General features: G+C 33.4%; 1 protein-coding gene across 1 annotated transcript in view; it reads left to right on the forward strand.

Moving 5' to 3' along the window:
• Positions 1–216: 216 nt before the first annotated feature.
• Positions 217–21,386, forward strand: part of LOC145299319 (sister chromatid cohesion protein DCC1-like) — a 58,151-nt gene continuing 36,981 nt past the window's right edge. Inside the window, exons 1-3 of the mRNA XM_080144392.1 lie at positions 217–350; positions 12,164–12,328; positions 18,497–18,662. Coding sequence (XP_080000518.1) covers positions 298–350; positions 12,164–12,328; positions 18,497–18,662 — 384 coding nt within the window. The 5' untranslated portion in view covers positions 217–297. The remainder of the gene's footprint in view (positions 351–12,163; positions 12,329–18,496; positions 18,663–21,386) is intronic.

Raw genomic sequence — 21,386 nt, forward strand, 5'->3', positions numbered from 1 at the left:
AAAAATCCGTGTACGTTATAGTACTATCTATAATAATTATTGCCCATTTGTACATCCGTAGAAAGAATACTTGATATCAGACGAAAGATGAACAAATTGGGTTTAGTATATTTTAAAATAAGTTGAAAGAATATTCGGTAAATAATAAGAAACGATGAATAATCAATATATCATTTTTTATTATTCAAAGAATATTTTTTAAAAACCTTAAAAAAATTTTAAAAATTTAAAATAACTTTTTGTACGAAACTTCGGTTACACTAGCTTTAGCTTTATTTGGTGGTTACCGCGCGAAACATGGCAGACAGCTTAATTTCTGAGAACGTCAACAATGAAGTTGAAGAAGAAAGGTTAGTTAATGTTTTATTTTATTCTGTTAACAATTGAATTAGTATCTATCTTTAAGATTACCGTTTCCACTTCACTTCCGTTTGCTCCATGTTTTTAATTGATTTTTAGGGTTTGTATTACTGTAAACATAGATTCGAAAAAGTTGTCAAAAAACAAATATATGACAAATAAATGTTATCAAAGGCAAGATAAGTTACTTTTCTACCTAACTGGATATATTTTTTGTGTTTTATTCAGTGTAACATGTTTATTTAGCTCGAAAAACATGCAGTGTTTACCGATTGGAAAATTCAAAATGGCGGCCGACTCTCTCTCTCGGAGAGGGTAAGTTTGGGAAAAGGTATTATAAATAATAAACTAGACAAAATACTGTTAGAAATTCGCTCAATATATGTTACCGTGACATAAGTTGACATATATTGGGTTGTTTTTTAATAGTATTTTGTCTAGTTTATTATTTATAACATCTTTTCCCAAACTTACCGTGTTAAAGAGACAGTCGGCCGCCATTTTAAATTTTCCAATACATCGGTAAACACTGCATGTTTTTCGAGCTGAATAAACATGTTACATTGAATAAAAACACGAAAAATATATCCAGTTAGGTAGAAAAGTAACTTATCTTGCCTTTGATAACATTTATTTGTTATATATTTGTTTTTTGACAACTTTTTCGAATCTATGTGTACAGTAATACAACCCCATAATCCCCTTTTAAGTAAAAACAATATTACTTACTTGTCATGTCGAAAATAGTAATATATCCCAAAATTACGAAAATTCATCGAGTACAACGACTGCTATTTAGTTTTTAGTAAAAAGATGTATCGCCTAAACATGTTGGTTGCCCTCACAATGTAATCTAAAATATGCGTTCTGAATTATATCTCCTGTTTCTGCAATCTTCACGGTTTACTCCAAAAACATGCAAATTACTTTTGACAACAAATAATTTTTAATAGTAAATAACTTTCCACTCAACGAATTTTCGTAAGTCAATATGCTCCGTATCGTCAACTGAAGACGCCTCAACATTTTTCGATAAATCTACTTTTTGTCGGGTATGCTGAAAAGGAATATCGCAGGGTAAATTAGAGCAGACAAATAATTTTCGAGATATAAATACCTTTATTTTGAAATGTAAATCACTGGCGGCCATGTTTGTACGGGCGGCATATGAAAGCGGCAAACCCTAATTTTTTTAAAAAGATTTTTTCAGCGCAATTCCGAAATCCGTTCTTAACATAAGGAGGTTGGAGGTGTTTATTCCGAAAGGCATAGTCTTATTTTCAATCTCCCCATATTAAGAATACCTTCCGGACACGGGTTGGACAACCGAATTTTCTTGAATTTGAATTCTCGAAAGTAATATTTTAGTGGAATTAATTAGAAATGACGATGAACAAACGTTTGCATTTCATAGACTTCATTTCACAGTTCGTCTGCACATGCTCACTGAACCATTTCATTGAAATAAAGATGGCAGACGATTCAAACCACTAGAAATCACATTGCTTAATACAGATATTGGGTTTGTATTACTGTACACATAAATTCGAAAAAGTTGTCAAAAAACAAATATATAACAAATAAATGTTATCAAAGGAAAGATAAGTTACTTTTCTACCAAACTGGATATATTTTTCGTGTTTTTATTCAATGTAACATGTTTATTCAGCTCGAAAAGCATACAGTGTTTACCGATGTATTGGAACATTCAAGATGGCGTCTGATTCTTTCTTTAACACGGTAAGTTTGGGAAAAGGTGTTATAAATAAAAAACCGAATAAAATACTGTTAAAAACTCGCTCAATATATGTTACCGTGACATAGGTTGACATAGATTCGGCGGGTTTTTAATAGTATTTTGTGTAGTTTATTATTTATAACACCTTTTCCCAAACTTACGGTGTTAAAGAGGGTGTGAGACGCCATCTTGAATTTTCGAATACATCGGTAAACACTATGTTTTTCGAGCTGAATAAATATGTTACATTGAATAAAAACACAAAAAATATATCCAGTTTGGTAGAAAAGTAACTTATCTTGCCTTTGATAACATTTATTTGTTATATATTTGTTTTTTGACAACTTTTTCGAATCTATGTGTACAGTAATACAAACCCCAGATATTTATATCTCAAACTATTTTTCTGCTCTAATTTTCCCTGCGATATTCCTTTTCAGCATACCCGAAAACCTCCAAAAGTCATTTTTTAAAGAAAATGTTGAGGCATCTTCAGTTGGCATAACGGAGTACATTGACCTTTCTGTATATTTGGATATATTACTATTTTCGGCACTTCTGCAATATTCGGGCGAGCGCCATTGTTAGGGGGCGATAACCCCAATCTCTTCTTGGTCAAAAAAATAACAAACAAGATGTTTTTTCCAAACACAAAAGTATCTGAAAACCAAAACAAATAATTGTAAAAGACATTTATTTAAAAATCCGCGTAAGAAAATATAATTTTGATGAAACAATTCTGTAATTAAAGCAACATTGGATTTTTATAAAAATATTAAAAAATTCAATAAAATTCTTGAAGGAATTTTCTCTACATGGACTTGGAAAGAAGGAAATAGTATGCTGTGATCGATTCTTCTTTCATACTGTGAGAAATTTCATATACGGCAGCCATCTTTTCTTGTTTGTCCACCCACTCATTAGTGGTTGGCTGTCATTGGTTTAAATTTGAATGTGTCAGGTGATTGACTTGGCATGCTTTTGTATCATGCTTTCTTTTTCAGTCAAGACAAAGCTTGGCGTCGGGATAGACTCAAAAACAAAGCGGATCCCACTGGAGGGAGCTAAGACAATTCCTTCATGAACACCAAACAGTTGGTGAACGAAGGACCACATCTCTATAAGCAGAGACAACTTATATTGCTGTATTTATCCTAATTGAGGATGACATTCAAGAACTGTTCTGCATGTTTATTTACCAAATATTGGATCTTATCTCAATTCATCTTGAGTCCCAAGGGGCTCACATTATGCCTAATTATAGGTGCCATCACTCCTGCCGAGTTTACCATAAACATTCATGGATCCTTACGAGGAACAACGAACTAACATTCCAACAATAGGAATTTGAACTAAAGGCTCCATGCGTATGGGAGCAAATCGGGCCACCGTTCTGCAAATGTACACTACCAGAACCAATAAACTTTTATTGCAGTTACATTTGAATAAATTTTGATTTTGAAAGGTATGGCTTTTGTATTTGTGGATTCTTTTGCCTCTGCAGGGAAGAAATTGAGATATGAGAAATTTCTCACAATACAAGTTTCCCAAACAGGGAAAATAATTCAGAGATCCCATATAAGGAAATAAACTACAACAGAATAGAATGAGTCTGAATAATTTTCACTTTAGAATTGGATTCTCATCCAGACGAGACCGATACGTCAATGAAATAGAACAGAAACTGAAGATTTTTGGCAAAATGAATATGGTGCGTAATTTCACACTCACACAAACGAAACTTCCGGAAGAAACCCAAACTCCCATGAGTTTTTGCTATAGACTGGCCAACAACGCTTCCAGCTAGCAAATTTCAAAATCTATCTGTAATCTTGAATTTTGATGAATTGTTAATTAAGTGAAGAGAAAGGTCAAAATGTTTTTAGATTTTAAGGATCAGCCATTCATTTAGCATGTACCTAATAAACAAAGCCCCCTCCCTCCATGTTAAGAAGGGTTTTCTAATTAATAACAATGTTTAGAAAATAAAAGACTTAACATGGAAGGAACAACTGGAAGTAAAGTGGAAGCAGTAATCAAAAAGATAATCAAATTCATAATATTGAAGATTTGTCACTTACAATGACAACCGATTGTGATAATAGCGGTATCCCCCCCCCCCTCCTTGGAAAATAGTTCCTAGACTCATTTAGTCAGGAAAATAATTTATTTTCTGATTCATATTAGATTTTTTTTTATATATATAATGGATTTGAAATATAACAAGCTGTAATTTTTTTTTAATTACAAATAGTAATTAACTGATAATAAAGTCGATGTTGATGCGAATTCTACAGTTCAATCTAAATAAAGAAACAAAAATACAGAAAGATGTTTTTTCGGAATATCAAAAATTGAAAAATTGAATTTCAGCTAAAAGCAATTTTATCCACTTGATTGTCAAGTCAAAATTAGTAACATATCCAAAAATTATTAAAAATGATAAAGTAGAAAATTAATTACGAATAAAAAGTGCTTTTGGAGTAAATTGCAAGTTTATTTAAAATCACTAGTCAATAAAAAATTTGTCTGCCCTTTTTTTTTTTTTAGGGTAAATTTGATGTGCTGAATCCAAAAATCACATTGGTTTTGTTCAATCAGGTCAACCACATTCTACATTTTTGTTCTCGTATACATGTGTAGAGCATTTTAGAAGTTCGTGGGGGTAAAATGCTATGTCGAATAATAGTTTTAGTTGGAAATTGTTGTTTTAATGACGGCATCTTCAAGGTTGATAGTTCTGGATGTCGAAAACGAAATCAGTTTGAAGTCATAAAAGCTCGAAATCTTTCAAAACTTGGTGCTCAGCATACACAAAGAAAAACTGGCCTCTACAGGAGGAATTGATGTCTTGCAAAGAAAGGAACATTATTAAAAACCCTCTGGTAGACAAAGACTGAATACTTTTCCTACTGCTCTACATCAAGCTCGACTTAACCAAGCAGTTTGTCAATGCTCTGAACAAAGATAGTAAATACTTCACTTACTTGTATCAGTCTTTTCCAGGATTGACCATAGAGAAGTTGAAAGCTGGCATCTTTGATGGTTATCAGATCCGGCAGCTCATCAGAGATCCAAAGTTCAAAAACTCAATGAACAAAGTGGAACTGGAAGTGTGGAAAGCATTTGTCTTGGTAGTAAAGAACTTTTTTGGCAACAATAAGGCCAGGAACTATGGAAATCTTGTCAACCACAAGCTGACTTCTTTCAGAAACCTGGGTTGAAACATGAGCGTCAAGATGCTCTACTTATTTTCACATATGGAGTGGTTTGCTGAGAACCTGAGTTCAGTGAGTTATGAGCAGTGAGGAGAGATTCCATCAGGACCTGGAAGAGATGGCAACTAGGTATCAGTTTCGCTAGGACGCAGTCATGATAGCTGACAATTGTTGGAATCTGAAGAGAGACGTACCTGCCACTGAGCATTCCAGGAGTTTGAAGAAATGGAAGGAATCCTAAAGAAACATGCCATTTCTGTGTACTTTCATTTATCAATGTCCACCATTTCAGTAATCAATATTTCTATCAGGTAATCAATGTGTTGTTGGCGAAAAATTTTTTCTCTTAAAAAACATAATTAATGTTATATGTATTGACAATAATTGCCTGATAGCGCCACAAAAATGTAATCGATTTTGTCACAAGATCTGATTGTATTTAAATCAACTTAGTACAAAAAATTGACCTAATGAAGAGAAATGGATGCCATTTCCTGATTCAGCAGTGGAAAAATACCCTAATTTAATGGGTAGTCTATATTTGCAAATCTAGAAGTGCAATCTCATTTTGGATACATTTTGTGATTAGAAACGTGAATCAAAAGAATTTTTGAAAAAATAGTCATTTTCGGTCGTTAGCACTCGAAAAAGCTGCTGTAATTTCCAGCAAAAATCGTCAAAAAAAACCCCACCCAAAATGTACACTCACTGTTGGAATTATTTTTAAATTAGCAGGGGTACCCGACGTTGCCCAGGTGTGTTGAATAAGACAACCCGAAAAAAATAGAATCAAAACAGTAGGCAGTTTGGGTGAAGAGAGGTGTTAAAAAAAAGCGTTAGTAGGCAAGCAGGCTTGAACCTGTTACGTGAAGGAGGAAAAAAAAAAAGTAGTATCTTTGCCGTTGCGTCCATGGTAAAACCAGAAGTTGAGAATGTCGAAATTAAGTGAAGTCAATCGAAAAGAAAAGATGACTTGCAAAAAATGATGATGCACAAACCAATCCCTCCTTGTATAAAACTACTCAGTTGAGCGTGAAGGAATTATGCTTTTGGACAATTTTTTTGATATTTGTCGTCTTGGACGTTGAGCTTCAAAACAATACTGATCTTGTGATGATCTGTCGTAACTGTACCAATGTGACATGCATATGACCTGATTAAAAATTAAAAATAAACTAAGATGAATGTACAAAATGTATAACAATTTTTTTCAATTTTGACCTATTTTTGGCCTCTTAGAATCTATTTTAACCTGATAATGACCCATGAAAGAACGGTTCGTAAAAAACTCCAATCATCTGAGACCCCTAGCTCAGCTCTGCGGCTTTTAGTTTCGGAGGAGATAGTTTGAAAATATGGAGACAGACAGATATATAGCCTTTTATATATTATGTAGTACTGATTTCAAAAGTTAAAAAAAAAAAAATGACTTGGGTGCTATCAGCTAGAATCGAAACCAAAACATTTAGCATTGTTTGAGCTATTGACAGATAGCTAGGGAAAGATTTGAAACTCAACCACTTCAAGTTATAAATGAATTTGCACACCTCACAAATCTCTGAACATTAGCAAAGGCGTAATCAGGAGTACTGAATTATCACTGTGCCCCTTGGAAGAAATTCAGACTAACCTACAAAAACAAAACGTCACTGACGTTAAAAGAGTCCAAATTAATAAACTTGGCGAAATAATAAAAACAAATACTTACATTTTAACATTCAATACTCACCAAATTCCAAACAAAATTAAAATAGGGTATGAAATGGTAAACGTTGAACACTACATACCAAACCCACTCAGGTGTTACAATTGCCAGAGATACGGACACCATCGAGACCGGTGTACCCGCCCTCCAATATGTATAAGGTGCGGAGATAATGAACCTCATATAGACTGTAAAAAAGAGCCAAAATGCATTGTCAAAAAGGCCATAGCGCCAATTCAAAAGAATGCGACAAATAGAAGAGTGAAAAAGAAATCAACAAAATAAAATATACAAAAAATATTACCTTCCAAGAAGCTCGCAAACTATCAGAAAATGCAAAATATTCTGAAATAACAAAAAAAAACATACAGCAAACTACCGAACCAAATAAACAAACAAAAATAAATTCACTCATCATTAAATCTGAGGACATTATTAAACTACTTAATTAAATGAAGGAACTTATGGAAGAATTTAAAAAAATTATAAAACAATTCAACAATGAAAAAAAAGTTCCTATAACTGAACAAACCACTCAAGCTAAAATTAAATCAAATAAACCCATAAAACCCCAAATTACAACACCCATAGAAACATCTCCACTTACAGAGGGGAAAAAACAGACACCAAAATATGCCCATGAAGAGAAAAGAAATAAACCTCCACTCAAAAAAGAAACTAAAACAAAACTAGACAGATCACGCTCAAGTTCCAGACCAAGAATCCCTACACAAAACAGATTTGAAGAAATGGACATAGAAGACCGAAGATCTGATACCAATGACTAACAAAAAACAAAAAATAATCCAGTGGAACTGTCGCGGTTTAAAAACAAACATGAATGAACTGCTTCTGCTACTAGCGCAGGAGCGCCCTGCAGTGGTGTGTCTTCAAGAAACTTTTCTGAAACCAGGAGACAAAATTAATATTAAGCAATATGAAATTTTTAATTTCACTCATAACTTTGGGGGCAGGGCGTCCGGGGGAGTAACAATTCTAATCAGAAACGATATACCCCATAGCAAAATAAACATAACAACCAATATCCAAGCAATTGCTATTAATGCCACACTACATAAACCAATGACAGTATGTTCACTATATATACCTCCAAACGATGACATAGATAAAAACGAGATTAAAAAATTGATTGATCAATTACCCAAACCTTTCGCCCTATTAGGAGATTTCAATAGTCATAACATACTATGGGGATGTAAAGACACCAATAAAAAGGGCAAAACGTTGGAAGAATTTATCAATGAAAACGATATATGCTTCCTCAACGATGGAACACCTACACACATCAACCCAACTGGTGGAAACCATTCAGCCATTGACCTTAGCTTGTGCGATCCATCACTATATATGGACTTAACCTGGAAAGTATATGATGACACTTGCTGCAGTGACCATTTTCCATTAGTGATAGAAACTCCAGAATTCAACAGCGAAAAACTTCCCAGATGGAAGCTAAATAAGGCCAACTGGCAATTATACAAAGAAAAATGTCGACATAAGTTGAATGATTCAGAGACAAACAACACTGTAGAATTTTTTACAGAAACACTAGTAGAAATTGCAAATGAATGCATCCCTAAAACTTCAGCATCTAATCGGTACAACAGACCCTGGTTTGACAATAAATGTCGGGAATCCATCAAATTGCGAAAAATTGCACTGAAGAAATTTCAGAAACAACCCACAACTTCAAATTTGATAGAATACAAATTAAATAGAGCTAAAGCTCGTAGGGTAATAAAAGCAGCTAAAAAAGAGAGTTGGGAAAAGTATGTCAATAAACTAAATTCCTCTACAGAACCGAGAGTAGTATGGGAGATGATTAGAAAAATTTCAGGTAAACATCAATCAACACCAATTAAACACCTGCTTAAAAACAACACCAGAGTAACCGATGAAAAGAATATAGCAGACCTTCTAGCCGAAACTTTTTCTCAAAACTCATCTAACCAAAACCATAACTTTAAATTTATAACAATTAAACAAAATATCGAACAATACAAACTAAACTTTAAATCAAAAAACCTAGATTATAATAAACTACTTACATTAACTGAATTAGAAGATTCTATTAAAAGATCCCACAACACAGCCGTAGGACCTGATGAAATCCATTACGAATTCCTGCGACAACTCCCTTTGGAATCATTGAAGTTGCTACTAAAAATTTACAACAAATTATGGACAGAAGGTGAATTTCCTGACTCGTGGAGGCAAACCACAATAATAGCAATACCAAAACCAGGAAAAGACCATTCGAATCCACAAAACTACAGACCAATCTCACTGACTAGCTGCTTGTGCAAAATAATGGAGAGAATGATAAATGATAGATTGGTTTGGTACCTAGAAACCAACAACCTTATCTCCAACCTACAATGTGGATTCCGTAATAAGAGAAGCACAACAGATCACTTGGTTAGATTGGAAACAGCCATAAGGGAAGCCTTTATTAGAAATGAGCACCTATCAGCAGTATTTTTTGATCTGGAGAAGGCCTACGACACTACGTGGAAATATGGAATTATGAGAGACTTGCACGAATTTGAACTAAAAGGCAGACTGTATAACAATTTTTTTCAATTTTAACCCATTTTTGGCCTCTTAACCTGATAATGACCCATGAAAGAACGGTTCGTAAAAAACTCCAATCATCTGAGACCCCTAGCTCCACTCTGCGGCTTTTAGTTTCGGAGGAGATAGTTTGAAAATATGGAGACAGACAGACATATAGCCTTTTATATATTATGTAGTACTGATTTAAAAAGTTTAAAAAAAAAATGACTTGGGTGCTATCAGCTAGAATCGAAACCAAAACATTTAGCACTCCAACCGTGTTCCCTACTGTTTGAGCTATTGACAGATAGCTAGGGAAAGATTTGAAACTCAACCACTTCAAGTTATAAATGAATTTGCACATGCGCAAATGTAATAGAAATATGTTGGCAGGTTGAATATTTTGCTTTCCAACTTACCAACATATTTTTGTACATGTTATTCATCCATCCTGTTGCAATATTTTGGAACACTAATGGGGTATGATCCCACACAGTCGGACGATTCTATTTATAAACGATGCTGCTAAGAACTGACAAATCAAATTAATTCACGTTCTGCTACCAACCAATCAGAAACCAGAGTTGCTTCATAAATATTAAACCTTTTCTGGAGCAATTTCACATGTTCTTTTCCCGGGTTTTGACACGGTAAGAATATTTTGTTCTGTGGAACTGTCTACTACAAACAAGTCACCTCCCAAGACTTGTGTGTAACAGCGAACCATCTGAAACTGTTCTGAAACTCAAAATGGCTTACACTTCTAGAGGTTATGCGCCTAGTGTGTGTCTTTATTTCGATGGATCTGAATCAAAATTCGAATTGTGGCAAGTTAAATTTCTGGGATATCTACGAATCCAAAAGCTACACAAAGTACTACAAACACAACCTGAAAACAGAAATGACCCCGACTTCATTGAAAAGAACGCAACTGTCTTTGCGGAATTAATACAGTGTTTAGATGACCGAAGTCTATCACTGGTAATGAGAGAAGCCCTGGACGACGGCTGCAAAGCATTAAACATATTGAGAGAGCATTATTTATCGAAAGGAAAACCCAAAATTATTTCTTTATACACTGAACTGACCTCTCTAAAACGAATGGAAGCCGAAACTATTACTGATTATATTATAAGAGCTGAGACAACTGCAAATTGTTTAAAAATGTCTGATGAAGTTATAAGTGACAGTCTGTTAATTTCCATGGTCCTTGAGGGATTACCGAGTGATTTCAAGCCATTTACCACCGTGATAACGCAGAAAGAAAAACCCATGACTTTTAGCCAATTCAAGGTAGCACTCAGAAGTTACGAAGAAACTGAAAAAATGATCACAGAAAAAAACGAATCCACAAATATTATGAAATTTAAAAATACACACATAAAAACACCAAAATCGAATTATACCCATGCCAGGAATACAAAATGCAACTTTGCCAAAAGCAGGTTTTTTCCTAAGAAAAGTACAAAAATTATGTGACTTTTGATGATAAAGTCAAGAGATATCCCAAAAGAAATAGACTACCCGATTTTTTTGTGGTCGACAATATAAAGGATTATCAAATTGATTATTGCTGTTCAATGGAAAATGCGCCAAAAAAGCTTCAACGAAGCAATTAATTCAGAACATTGTGATGAATGGAAAATTGCCATGAAAAAAAGAAATAGATGCCTTAACCGAAAATGATACCTATACGGTAGTGCCTCTCCCAAGAGATAAACATACATGTTATTTCTACCAGATGGGTTTTTACAAAAAAAAAAAAAAAAAAAAAAAAATTGGTCCTGGACAAGACGTTAAACTGTATCCATTTTATTGGTATTAACACTTTAACCTACTAATGCGTAACTAATACTTTTGGTTAAAAAAAAGAAAAAAAAATCTTTGTAATTTTCCTTTTTGACATTTGAACACAATTAAAAATAGCGTCTTTTTAAATGTTAAAATTCTAAGATCCAAATGATTTCTAATTTTTGTTATGTCTAAGTAAATATAAAAATATATATTTATTTTTGAGCAGAACAAACACAACGGACTTCCCCATTATAAAAAATAGGGAGGATGTTGCAATATTTTGGAACACTAATGGGGTATGATCCCACACAGTCGGACGATTCTATTTATAAACGATGCTGCTAAGAACTGACAAATCAAATTAATTCACGTTCTGCTACCAACCAATCAGAAACCAGAGTTGCTTCATAAATATTAAACCTTTTCTGGAGCAATTTCACATGTTCTTTTCCCGGGTTTTGACACGGTAAGAATATTTTGTTCTGTGGAACTGTCTACTACAAACAAGTCACCTCCCAAGACTTGTGTGTAACAGCGAACCATCTGAAACTGTTCTGAAACTCAAAATGGCTTACACTTCTAGACATCCAAACAAAGATTTTACTCATTATAAACCATTCACCATTCTTGGTGTATGATTATTATTTTTGTTAATTTCAGTGTTATATGACCAGTAGTTTAAGAGTTTATTGATTTAAATATTTTTACACAGATCCACACACATGCATACATTTATTGTTTTATTTATATAGATTATCTTTTAATTTTCAGAACAGTGGAAGAAGTTCAACAAATTCTTGAATATGCCAAGCTGAAAGTCTCAGACGTAAAGCCATTAACGCAATGCGTCTATTTCTCAGAAGACCTTGACAATGAAAAGTTGAAACTCTTGGAGGTCGACAAGAAAACTTTGGAAGTTTTAGAAGCTGGCCAAAGGTGAGTCTTTGTGTTCAACATCCATAAATAAAGAAATGTGAAGGTTTACTTTATTTTATTCGTAACTTGAAACTTACAGAAATCTGGGCAGAAGCTGTCCAAATATTCTAACCTGCTTTAACAGATTTCAAAACCGACTTGGTAACCTAGTAGATGACACTCTTTTTTCTTCCCTGCAACGTCTTTCCCATAGTAGAGGCGTTCCTAGCCTGTCTCTGTTTTAGCGTTATTTTCATGGCAAATGCTCGTATGAACTCTAATCTATGGTCTTCCCTTGCCAAACTTTCACAAAAACAACACTCATCTAGCCAAAACCACTGTCAATAATTTCCCCTACTCTCTATCTGTACCTAAGCCTAAATATGGATTCCATGAACAAAGTTTCTTTCCTAGAACTGCCAGCCTGTGAAACTCTTCCGCTTTCTAGCTGACTACAATATGGTTGTCTTCAAGTCTAATGTAAACAAGTCCTTGCTGAGCTGTACCATTGAATAATCCAATTCTACCCAATTTGTGGTTACTATGCTGTTGTCTCAGTGACCATTGTACACTCATTAACCTTTATCCTCGAGTGGCATTGGGACCTTGATAAGTGGTGACTCCTTTGTAAAAAGAAAAACAAAAATTGCCAATGGTGCTGAATGAAAACTTGATATTTTTTTTTAATGCTGGACAAATCTTTCAATGTAGATAATATTTTTTGTTGTAAGAAAATTAGCAGTAAAAACATTAAAAATCGAGGAAAAAACACTTTTTTTTTCTTTTTTTTTTTTACATAAGCGTCACCACTTATCAAGACCGATCGGCCACTCAAGGATAAGGGTTAAAGAGTGTAGAGTAGTCAAAAGGACAATATAGTAATATCAATAGTAATGGAAGTTCGGTAAATTTGTTAACTTAAGTGGAACGGCTCATCATAAACTTGTTCACGTTGGACTTGAAGACAACCATATTATAGACAGCTGGAAAGCAGGAAAACGGAAGACAATTCCACAGGCGTGCAATTCTAAGAAAGAAGCTTTGATCATGGAATCTATGTTTAGGTTTAGGCACAGATAAAGAGTAGGGAAAATTATTGATAATGTTTTCAGCTAGTCTAGTGTTTCTTGTGAAAGTTTGGCGAGGGGGGACCATAGATTGAAGCTCAGTCGAACACTTTCCATGAAAATAACGATAAAGCAGAGACAAACTCGCAACATCTCTTCTGTGAGATAGAGGTTGCAGCGAAGAGAAAAAAACATCTTCCACCAGGCCCCGAAGTCTATTTTGAACTCTATCAAGGCAGGACAAGTCTTTTCTAGCAGCTCCTGCCCATATGTGGCAACAGTATTCCATCCTTGGACGTATCTGGCTCTTATATAGATAGAGAATTGCGTCAGCAGTGAGATATCTACTAGATCGATAGAAGGATCCAACCATTTTTCCAGCGGCCTTGGCAACAGATTTGATGTACGTATTCCATTTAAGATCAGGAGTAATGGTCAAGCCCAGAAGCCTGTCAAAACTTGAGGCCTCCCCAAGACGAGAGCCATTCATTTTAATTGATGCCAGATGGGGATCAGAACGTTGATGATGTAAAGATAGAAGCTTGGTTTTAGATGCATTAAAAGTAACCAGCCACTCCTTTCCCCATTGTACGTGATCAAGATCAGAGGAGAGAGAATAGGAGAGAACTTGGTCGTTTACTGTCTTAGATGTGCTACCATAGATCGTAGTGTCGTCAGCAAAAATGTCTACGAATGATGTAAGGATGTGATTTGGAAGATCATTAATGTAGATCAGGAAAAGAGTTGGGCCCAGGATGGACCCCTGAGGGACTCCAGCATTTATTCTGTGAGCTTCTGATTTTTGCCCATCAACTACTACTCTTATAAACCTATCAGAGAGAAATGATTTAATAATTGAGAAGACATTTCCAGCTATACCATAGCTGGAGATCTTGTGAAGTAAACCTTTATGCCATACCCTATCAAAGGCCTTTGATATGTCAAGAGCAATTGCCCTAGAAAGGTTGCCTCTGTCGAGAGATTCGCTAATCCTATGAGATATAACTGTAAGCACATCTGCTGTAGATCTATCAGAACGGAAACCATATTGTGTGTCACTAAGAAGGTTATTTTTGCTGAGATGGTTGATTACTTCTGTATTTAACACAGATTCCAGCAACTTACTCATGATGCACAGGAGACTTATTGGCCTGTACTGAGAGGGGGATGAACGATCACCTGAATTCTTAAATACAGGGCATACTGATGAGATTTTCCAGGGTGATGGGAAGCAATTTTCCTTAACACAACGTTTAAACAGTTTTGTAAGTATGGGTGCTAGTTCTGGTTGAAGTTTTTTGAGTACTATAATTGGAATACCGTCAGGGCCGGTTGCTTTACTGGAATCAAGGTTTTTGATTAGCTTGGCAACATCACATACAGATATTTGTATATCACATAGTGTGTTTTCTGATACAGGAGGAAATATTGGGGGTTGGCGGCCTTGATCGCAAAGGGTAGAATTGGCTGCAAAGTTCTTGGCAAAGAGTTTGGCTTTGTCTGATGCTGACGAGATTAACTCCGGTCCATTGATGATAGTTGGGATAGAGCACATGTTTTTGTTCAGGATTCTGTTTGCAATTTGCCAAAACTGGTGGGAACCAAGCCGCTGCTCAGCTACTTTCGACTTGACGGACTGAGCATACAACTCTCTTGCGTTCTTTATTACTTTCTTACAATGGTTGCTGGCAGTCCTGAAAGCGGCTTTAGTTTCCATACATCTATTACGTTGGAAGCAGTGGAAAAAGTGATTACTGTGCGCAATAGCAGCAGCACATTCTGGAGAAAACCATGACTGGCTGTTAGGTTTTTGCTGGAACTTTTTCGAGGGTATGAAATTGTCTATACCTACAATTAACCATTCAGTCAGGTCTGATACTATAGACGACACATACTTTTTAAACATGGAACGCAGAGGAAGATCCGATATAAATGTACGGAAACTATCCCAGTCAGCCATAGTGTATCGATATACTGTACGATGGAGAGGTACATCTGAGGACTTATTACATTTCATTTTTATCTTAATTGATACAACTGAGTGGTCGGAAGATCCAAGAGACAGAACGGAAACTGAACATAGTTCAGAGCAAGTCTTTTAATATTTTCTTTTTCTTGTTCAAATTTAGAGCAAAAAACAATACTCGCCATATGGTTGTTTGTCATGAAAAAATATTTAATTTTTTCATGACAAAAAACTGATGGTAAAGAAATGTATTCTTTAACAATATTTTTTGGTCTACTTGTTTTCAACAATATTTTTTGGTCTACTTGTTTTCAACAATATTTTTTGGTCTACTTGTTTTCAACAATATTTTTTGGTCTACTTGTTTTCGACAATATTTTTTGGTCTACTTGTTTTCGACAATATTTTTTGGTCTACTTGTTTTCAACAATATTTTTTGGTCTACTTGTTTTCAACAATATTTTTTGGTCTACTTGTTTTCAACAATATTTTTTGGTCTACTTGTTTTCAACAATATTTTTTGGTCTACTTGTTTTCAACAATATTTTTTGGTCTACTTGTTTTCAACAATATTTTTTGGTCTACTTGTTTTCAACAATATTTTTTGGTCTACTTGTTTTCAACAATATTTTTTGGTCTACTTGTTTTCAACAATATTTTTTGGTCTACTTGTTTTCAACAATATTTTTTGGTCTACTTGTTTTCAACAATATTTTTTGGTCTACTTGTTTTCAACAATATTTTTTGGTCTACTTGTTTTCAACAATATTTTTTGGTCTACTTGTTTTCAACAATATTTTTTGGTCTACTTGTTTTCAACAATATTTTTTGGTCTACTTGTTTTCAACAATATTTTTTGGTCTACTTGTTTTCAACAATATTTTTTGGTCTACTTGTTTTCAACAATATTTTTTGGTCTACTTGTTTTAAACAATATTTTTTGGTCTACTTGTTTTCGACAATATTTTTTGGTCTACTTGTTTTCGACAATATTTTTTGGTCTACTTGTTTTCAACAATATTTTTTGGTCTACTTGTTTTCAACAATATTTTTTGGTCTACTTGTTTTCAACAATATTTTTTGGTCTACTTTTTTTCAACAATATTTTTTGGTCTACTTGTTTTCAACAATATTTTTTGGTCTACTTGTTTTCAACAATATTTTTTGGTCTACTTGTTTTTAACAATATTTTTTGGTCTACTTGTTTTCAACAATATTTTTTGGTCTACTTGTTTTCAACAATATTTTTTGGTCTACTTGTTTTCAACAATATTTTTTGGTCTACTTGTTTTCGACAATATTTTTTGGTCTACTTGTTTTCAACAATATTTTTTGGTCTACTTGTTTTCAACAATATTTTTTGGTCTACTTGTTTTCAACAATATTTTTTGGTCTACTTGTTTTCAACAATATTTTTTGGTCTACTTGTTTTCAACAATATCTTTTGGTCTACTTGTTTTCAACAATATCTTTTGGTCTACTTGTTTTCAACAATATTTTTTGGTCTACTTGTTTTCAACAATATTTTTTGGTCTACTTGTTTTCGACAATATTTTTTGGTCTACTTGTTTTCGACAATATTTTTTGGTCTACTTGTTTTCGACAATATTTTTTGGTCTACTTGTTTTCGACAATATTTTTTGGTCTACTTGTTTTCGACAATATTTTTTGGTCTACTTGTTTTCGACAATGTTTTTTGGTCTACTTGTTTTCGACAATGTTTTTTGGTCTACTTGTTTTCGACAATATTTTTTGGTCTACTTGTTTTCGACAATATTTTTTGGTCTACTTGTTTTCGACAATATTTTTTGGTCTACTTGTTTTCGACAATATTTTTTGGTCTACTTGTTTTCGACAATATTTTTTGGTCTACTTGTTTTCGACAATATTTTTTGGTCTACTTGTTTTCGACAATATTTTTTGGTCTACTTGTTTTCGACAATATTTTTTGGTCTACTTGTTTTCGACAATATTTTTTGGTCTACTTGTTTTTGACAATATTTTTTGGTCTACTTGTTTTCGACAATATTTTTTGGTCTACTTGTTTCTGACAATATTTTTTGGTCTACTTGTTTTCAACAATATTTTTTGGTCTACTTGTTTTCAACAATATTTTTTGGTCCACTTGTTTTCAACAATATTTTTTGGTCCACTTGTTTTCAACAATATTTTTTGGTCCACTTCTTTTTGACAATATTGAAGATAAGTTAGGGTTAGGTTGGCAAATATTAGTCTCACCTTTTAGTAACCATTTTTGACAAAATTCAATATTTGTTTCCTGCAGTATCTTTCCCAACTCTACTAGATTCATGTTTTCCCAAAATTATTGAAATGGCGACTACTTTAATCAGTTTTGCTAAATTTTATAGAATTCTCTGCAATATTTTTATTGCATTTACCAATTGTCGGCTGCTATGATTTTCATTGGCTAAGCATTTCAGCATCTTCTGTCAGAATATGTTGATGATAATTTGGGCTCTGTTCTACATGAAGTACATCAAAATATGAAAAAAATATTCACATAAATCATTACAATATCCATTTTCGTGTGTCCTAATTTGCTTGCCGCTCTATAAAGGCAAAGTTTAGTCTGTTTTTAAATCCTTAAAACTGAGCATTTCGACGTTGATTCTAAACCAACCACTTATAAATAATGTAAATTACAATTCTTCACTCTAAAGATATGACTTTTTTGGCTTTTGCTCAGAATTCAACCTTCTTAACAAAAAACAAAAATTCAGAAAAATCTTTGTGATTCATAAAAATCTGTATGGAATGAAAATGTCATATTCTGAAAATCACATAAATTGATCAAGTAGGTTTTCTTTTTTTTTAACTAAGAAAATCCAAATTTATGATTTTTAGCAATTAATATTATTTTGCAGCCATTACAAGTTGATTAAAATAAACAAAAAATCAGGCAAATTGAGTTTTCTCCCTTGATTTCTAAAACATGGCGGATCTGTCTCGCTTCCTCATAAAATTTGATTCTCTTAGTTAAAAAAACAAATTTCTTGATCAATTTATGTGAATTTTTGAACATGACATTTTCATACATCCTAATGACTTTTTTGTATTTTTGTGTTTTCTTTTAATTAGGTTGAATTCTGGACAAACACTGATTTCTTTTCATTATTATTTTCTATTTTCTTCCAGTCTCGTGATCCGTGGTGAGAAAAACAACAGTGCAATTCTGTGTACGGATGATCGAACATTTGAACTTAAGGAAGCAGAGATGTCCAATAATCTACTCATTTTACCAGACTGTGTTTTTGGCAGTGACATCTCCACGGAAGGCCCCTGCACACTCACTAATTTAAAGGTGATTCATAAAAATATTGTTACGTATATGTCTGCTTGGTGATCATCAAGCAATTAAAATGGACAGTTAATTCAGTTATCAATGAATACGAGATACTTTTGTTTATAAAAACAGACTTAGTTTATTTTACGGAATATTTAATATACACTTTTCAACACAATGACGGCAGTAATGGCAGGGGTGATTGCAAAACTTGACAATAGTGTCTCTTTGACTGTCCGTCTCTCTGACTCTCTCTGCTTTGTTTATCTTTCTCTTTTATTGAAGTATTTCGACCTGGTAACCCAGTTCGTCATCAACCCGGGGATTTTGCCCGCCTGGTCTGACCCATAAACGATTTGACGTCATGGCTTCAGGTCCCAGGGATTCCATCATTTCATTTTCGCTTGCCTGGTCTGACCCATAAACGATTTGACGTCATGGCTTCAGATTCCGGGGATTCCATTGTTTCATTTTCGTTTGCCTTGTCTGACCCATAAACGATTTGACGTCATGGCTTCAGATCCCGGGGATTCCATTGTTTCATTTTCGTTTGCTTGGGCAATAGCTCGCTCATACCTCTCCATAACATTATCCCAGTTTTAGAAGGCATGGGCTCTTTAACTTTTAGGCCTGATCTTGCATGGGGATTTTTTTTTTGAGGAGGATCATTTTTAAAAGGGGAATGGAGATGAAAAATGATGGCACTACAAGAACAGCATTTTATTATTTCTGATGGCTAATTGGAAATAATAGAACTATATCAAACAGTTTCAATTTTGAAAAAGATTTTTGGCACAGTTTCTTCGATACAAAAGAAACTGGAAAATTGCTCATCTCTCTTCATATGTACATTCTTTTGACTACTGCTTCGATCAATGTAACCTCTGACCTGCTTCAGATGTCTTGTGTCGAATTTGGAAATCTTTGTCGAACTTGGGATTTAAATTTAGTCTTTAGTGCGGGCCGCCAAAAAATACAATTGTAAATTACTTAGGACTTCTACCCAGTCATGGTTGTCAGTGAGCGAGAGCATGCTACCCCCGTGGATTAAATAACGGGTTCTGTTTAAAATTCTGTGCAGGTTTCCGAGTTTGACAAAAAGATTCAGAGTTCAACAAGATACGCCTGAAAAAGGTTGGAGGTTACATTGATTGAAGCGTTATGAAAATAACACTCAAGATGAAAACAGTAGTCGGAAGAATCCAAATAATACAAATAATCAACCTTTGTCTAAAAAATTCAGAACGGATCCTCTCTACCTAATAATAATCTCAATAATAGTTGTCGGTCATGTGGCTGAGTGTGAGTGGATTTGTGTGGACGCATGGTCTGACAGCTAATTCTGATCAAAAGGTTGAATGTACTTAGAGTCAAAGTTGCTGTGTGTTGATCTTTGCTTGACAGTGTGATGAAATCGACAACTCGTGGTCGGCGATAATATGGGATTGATGGGTCATGGTGGATGTTGCAGGAAATATATATATACTAGCAAAAGTGCCCGTCGTTGACTGGGTTCAAAAACAGCCTACAGAAAATGGACTCTAATTTATCAAAGTATGATAGGTTATCCAAGTGCTTAGTCAGTAGTTTTTTCTGATGAAATGTGTTTGTAAAATCCTGACTTTGAATATTGAATTATTATATTTTATATCCATATATAATGGCTATGTATGTGAGGATAATAAAGTTTGTGTTTGTGTTCAACTCCAAATCGTGATGTTAATTGATGCTGGATTAAGGACAAATTGAATTTTAATAAATAAGAAAAAGCTATTTATCTTAGAAACAATGGTACGCCAAAAATATTGATGATGTTTAATTCCTGGAACTGATACAAATAATGTCATTTTGTTTATTTCTTTTTGGCATAAAGAGGCAAACATTGAACCAAGATGATAAAATGACAGTATTTTCAAGAATGTTACTATGAGCTTGATTTAACCGCCCTCGTATCATGATGTGCGTGCAAGGTTGCTTTTTTGAATATTAACTGAGTCTTAACATGTGACTTACCTATTCATGTGTATATAAATATATAGTAAGTTATAAAATATATATATATATATAGTAAGTTATAAAATATATATATATATATATAGTAAGTTATAAAATATATATATATAGTAAGTTATAAAATATATATATATATATATATATAGTAAGTTATAAAATATATATGTATATATATATATATATATAGTAAGTTATAAAATATATATATATATATAGTAAGTTATAAAATATATATATATATATATAGTAAGTTATAAAATATATATATATATATATATATATAGTAAGTTATAAAATATATATATATATAGTAAGTTATAAAATATATATATATATAGTAAGTTATAAAATATATATATATATATATATATATATATATATATATATATATATATAGTAAGTTATAAAATATATATGGCAATTAAGCTACACAGAATGAGCTTATGCCTGATGAATCCGAGCGTGGATGAAATGCGAAATATTCTGTGTAGCTTAATTGCCAAAATATTTTATAACTTACTACCTAGCTCTACCTATGTCTTGAGCAGTGTTGAAGTAAATATTTCAAGTTCACGCATAAATTTATACTTTTGTATATTAATTTATGTGATTAAATAAAGTAGTCATATATATATATATATATATATATATATATATATGCACATACATAAGGGGTGTCCCAAAAGCAATGCCTTTTATATTTTACTAGCGGAGGTACCCGACGTTGCC

This window comes from Euprymna scolopes, chromosome 2, assembly GCF_053919585.1.
Source record: "Euprymna scolopes isolate OS-2025 chromosome 2, ASM5391958v1, whole genome shotgun sequence".
Taxonomy (NCBI): Eukaryota; Metazoa; Mollusca; class Cephalopoda; order Sepiida; family Sepiolidae; genus Euprymna; species Euprymna scolopes.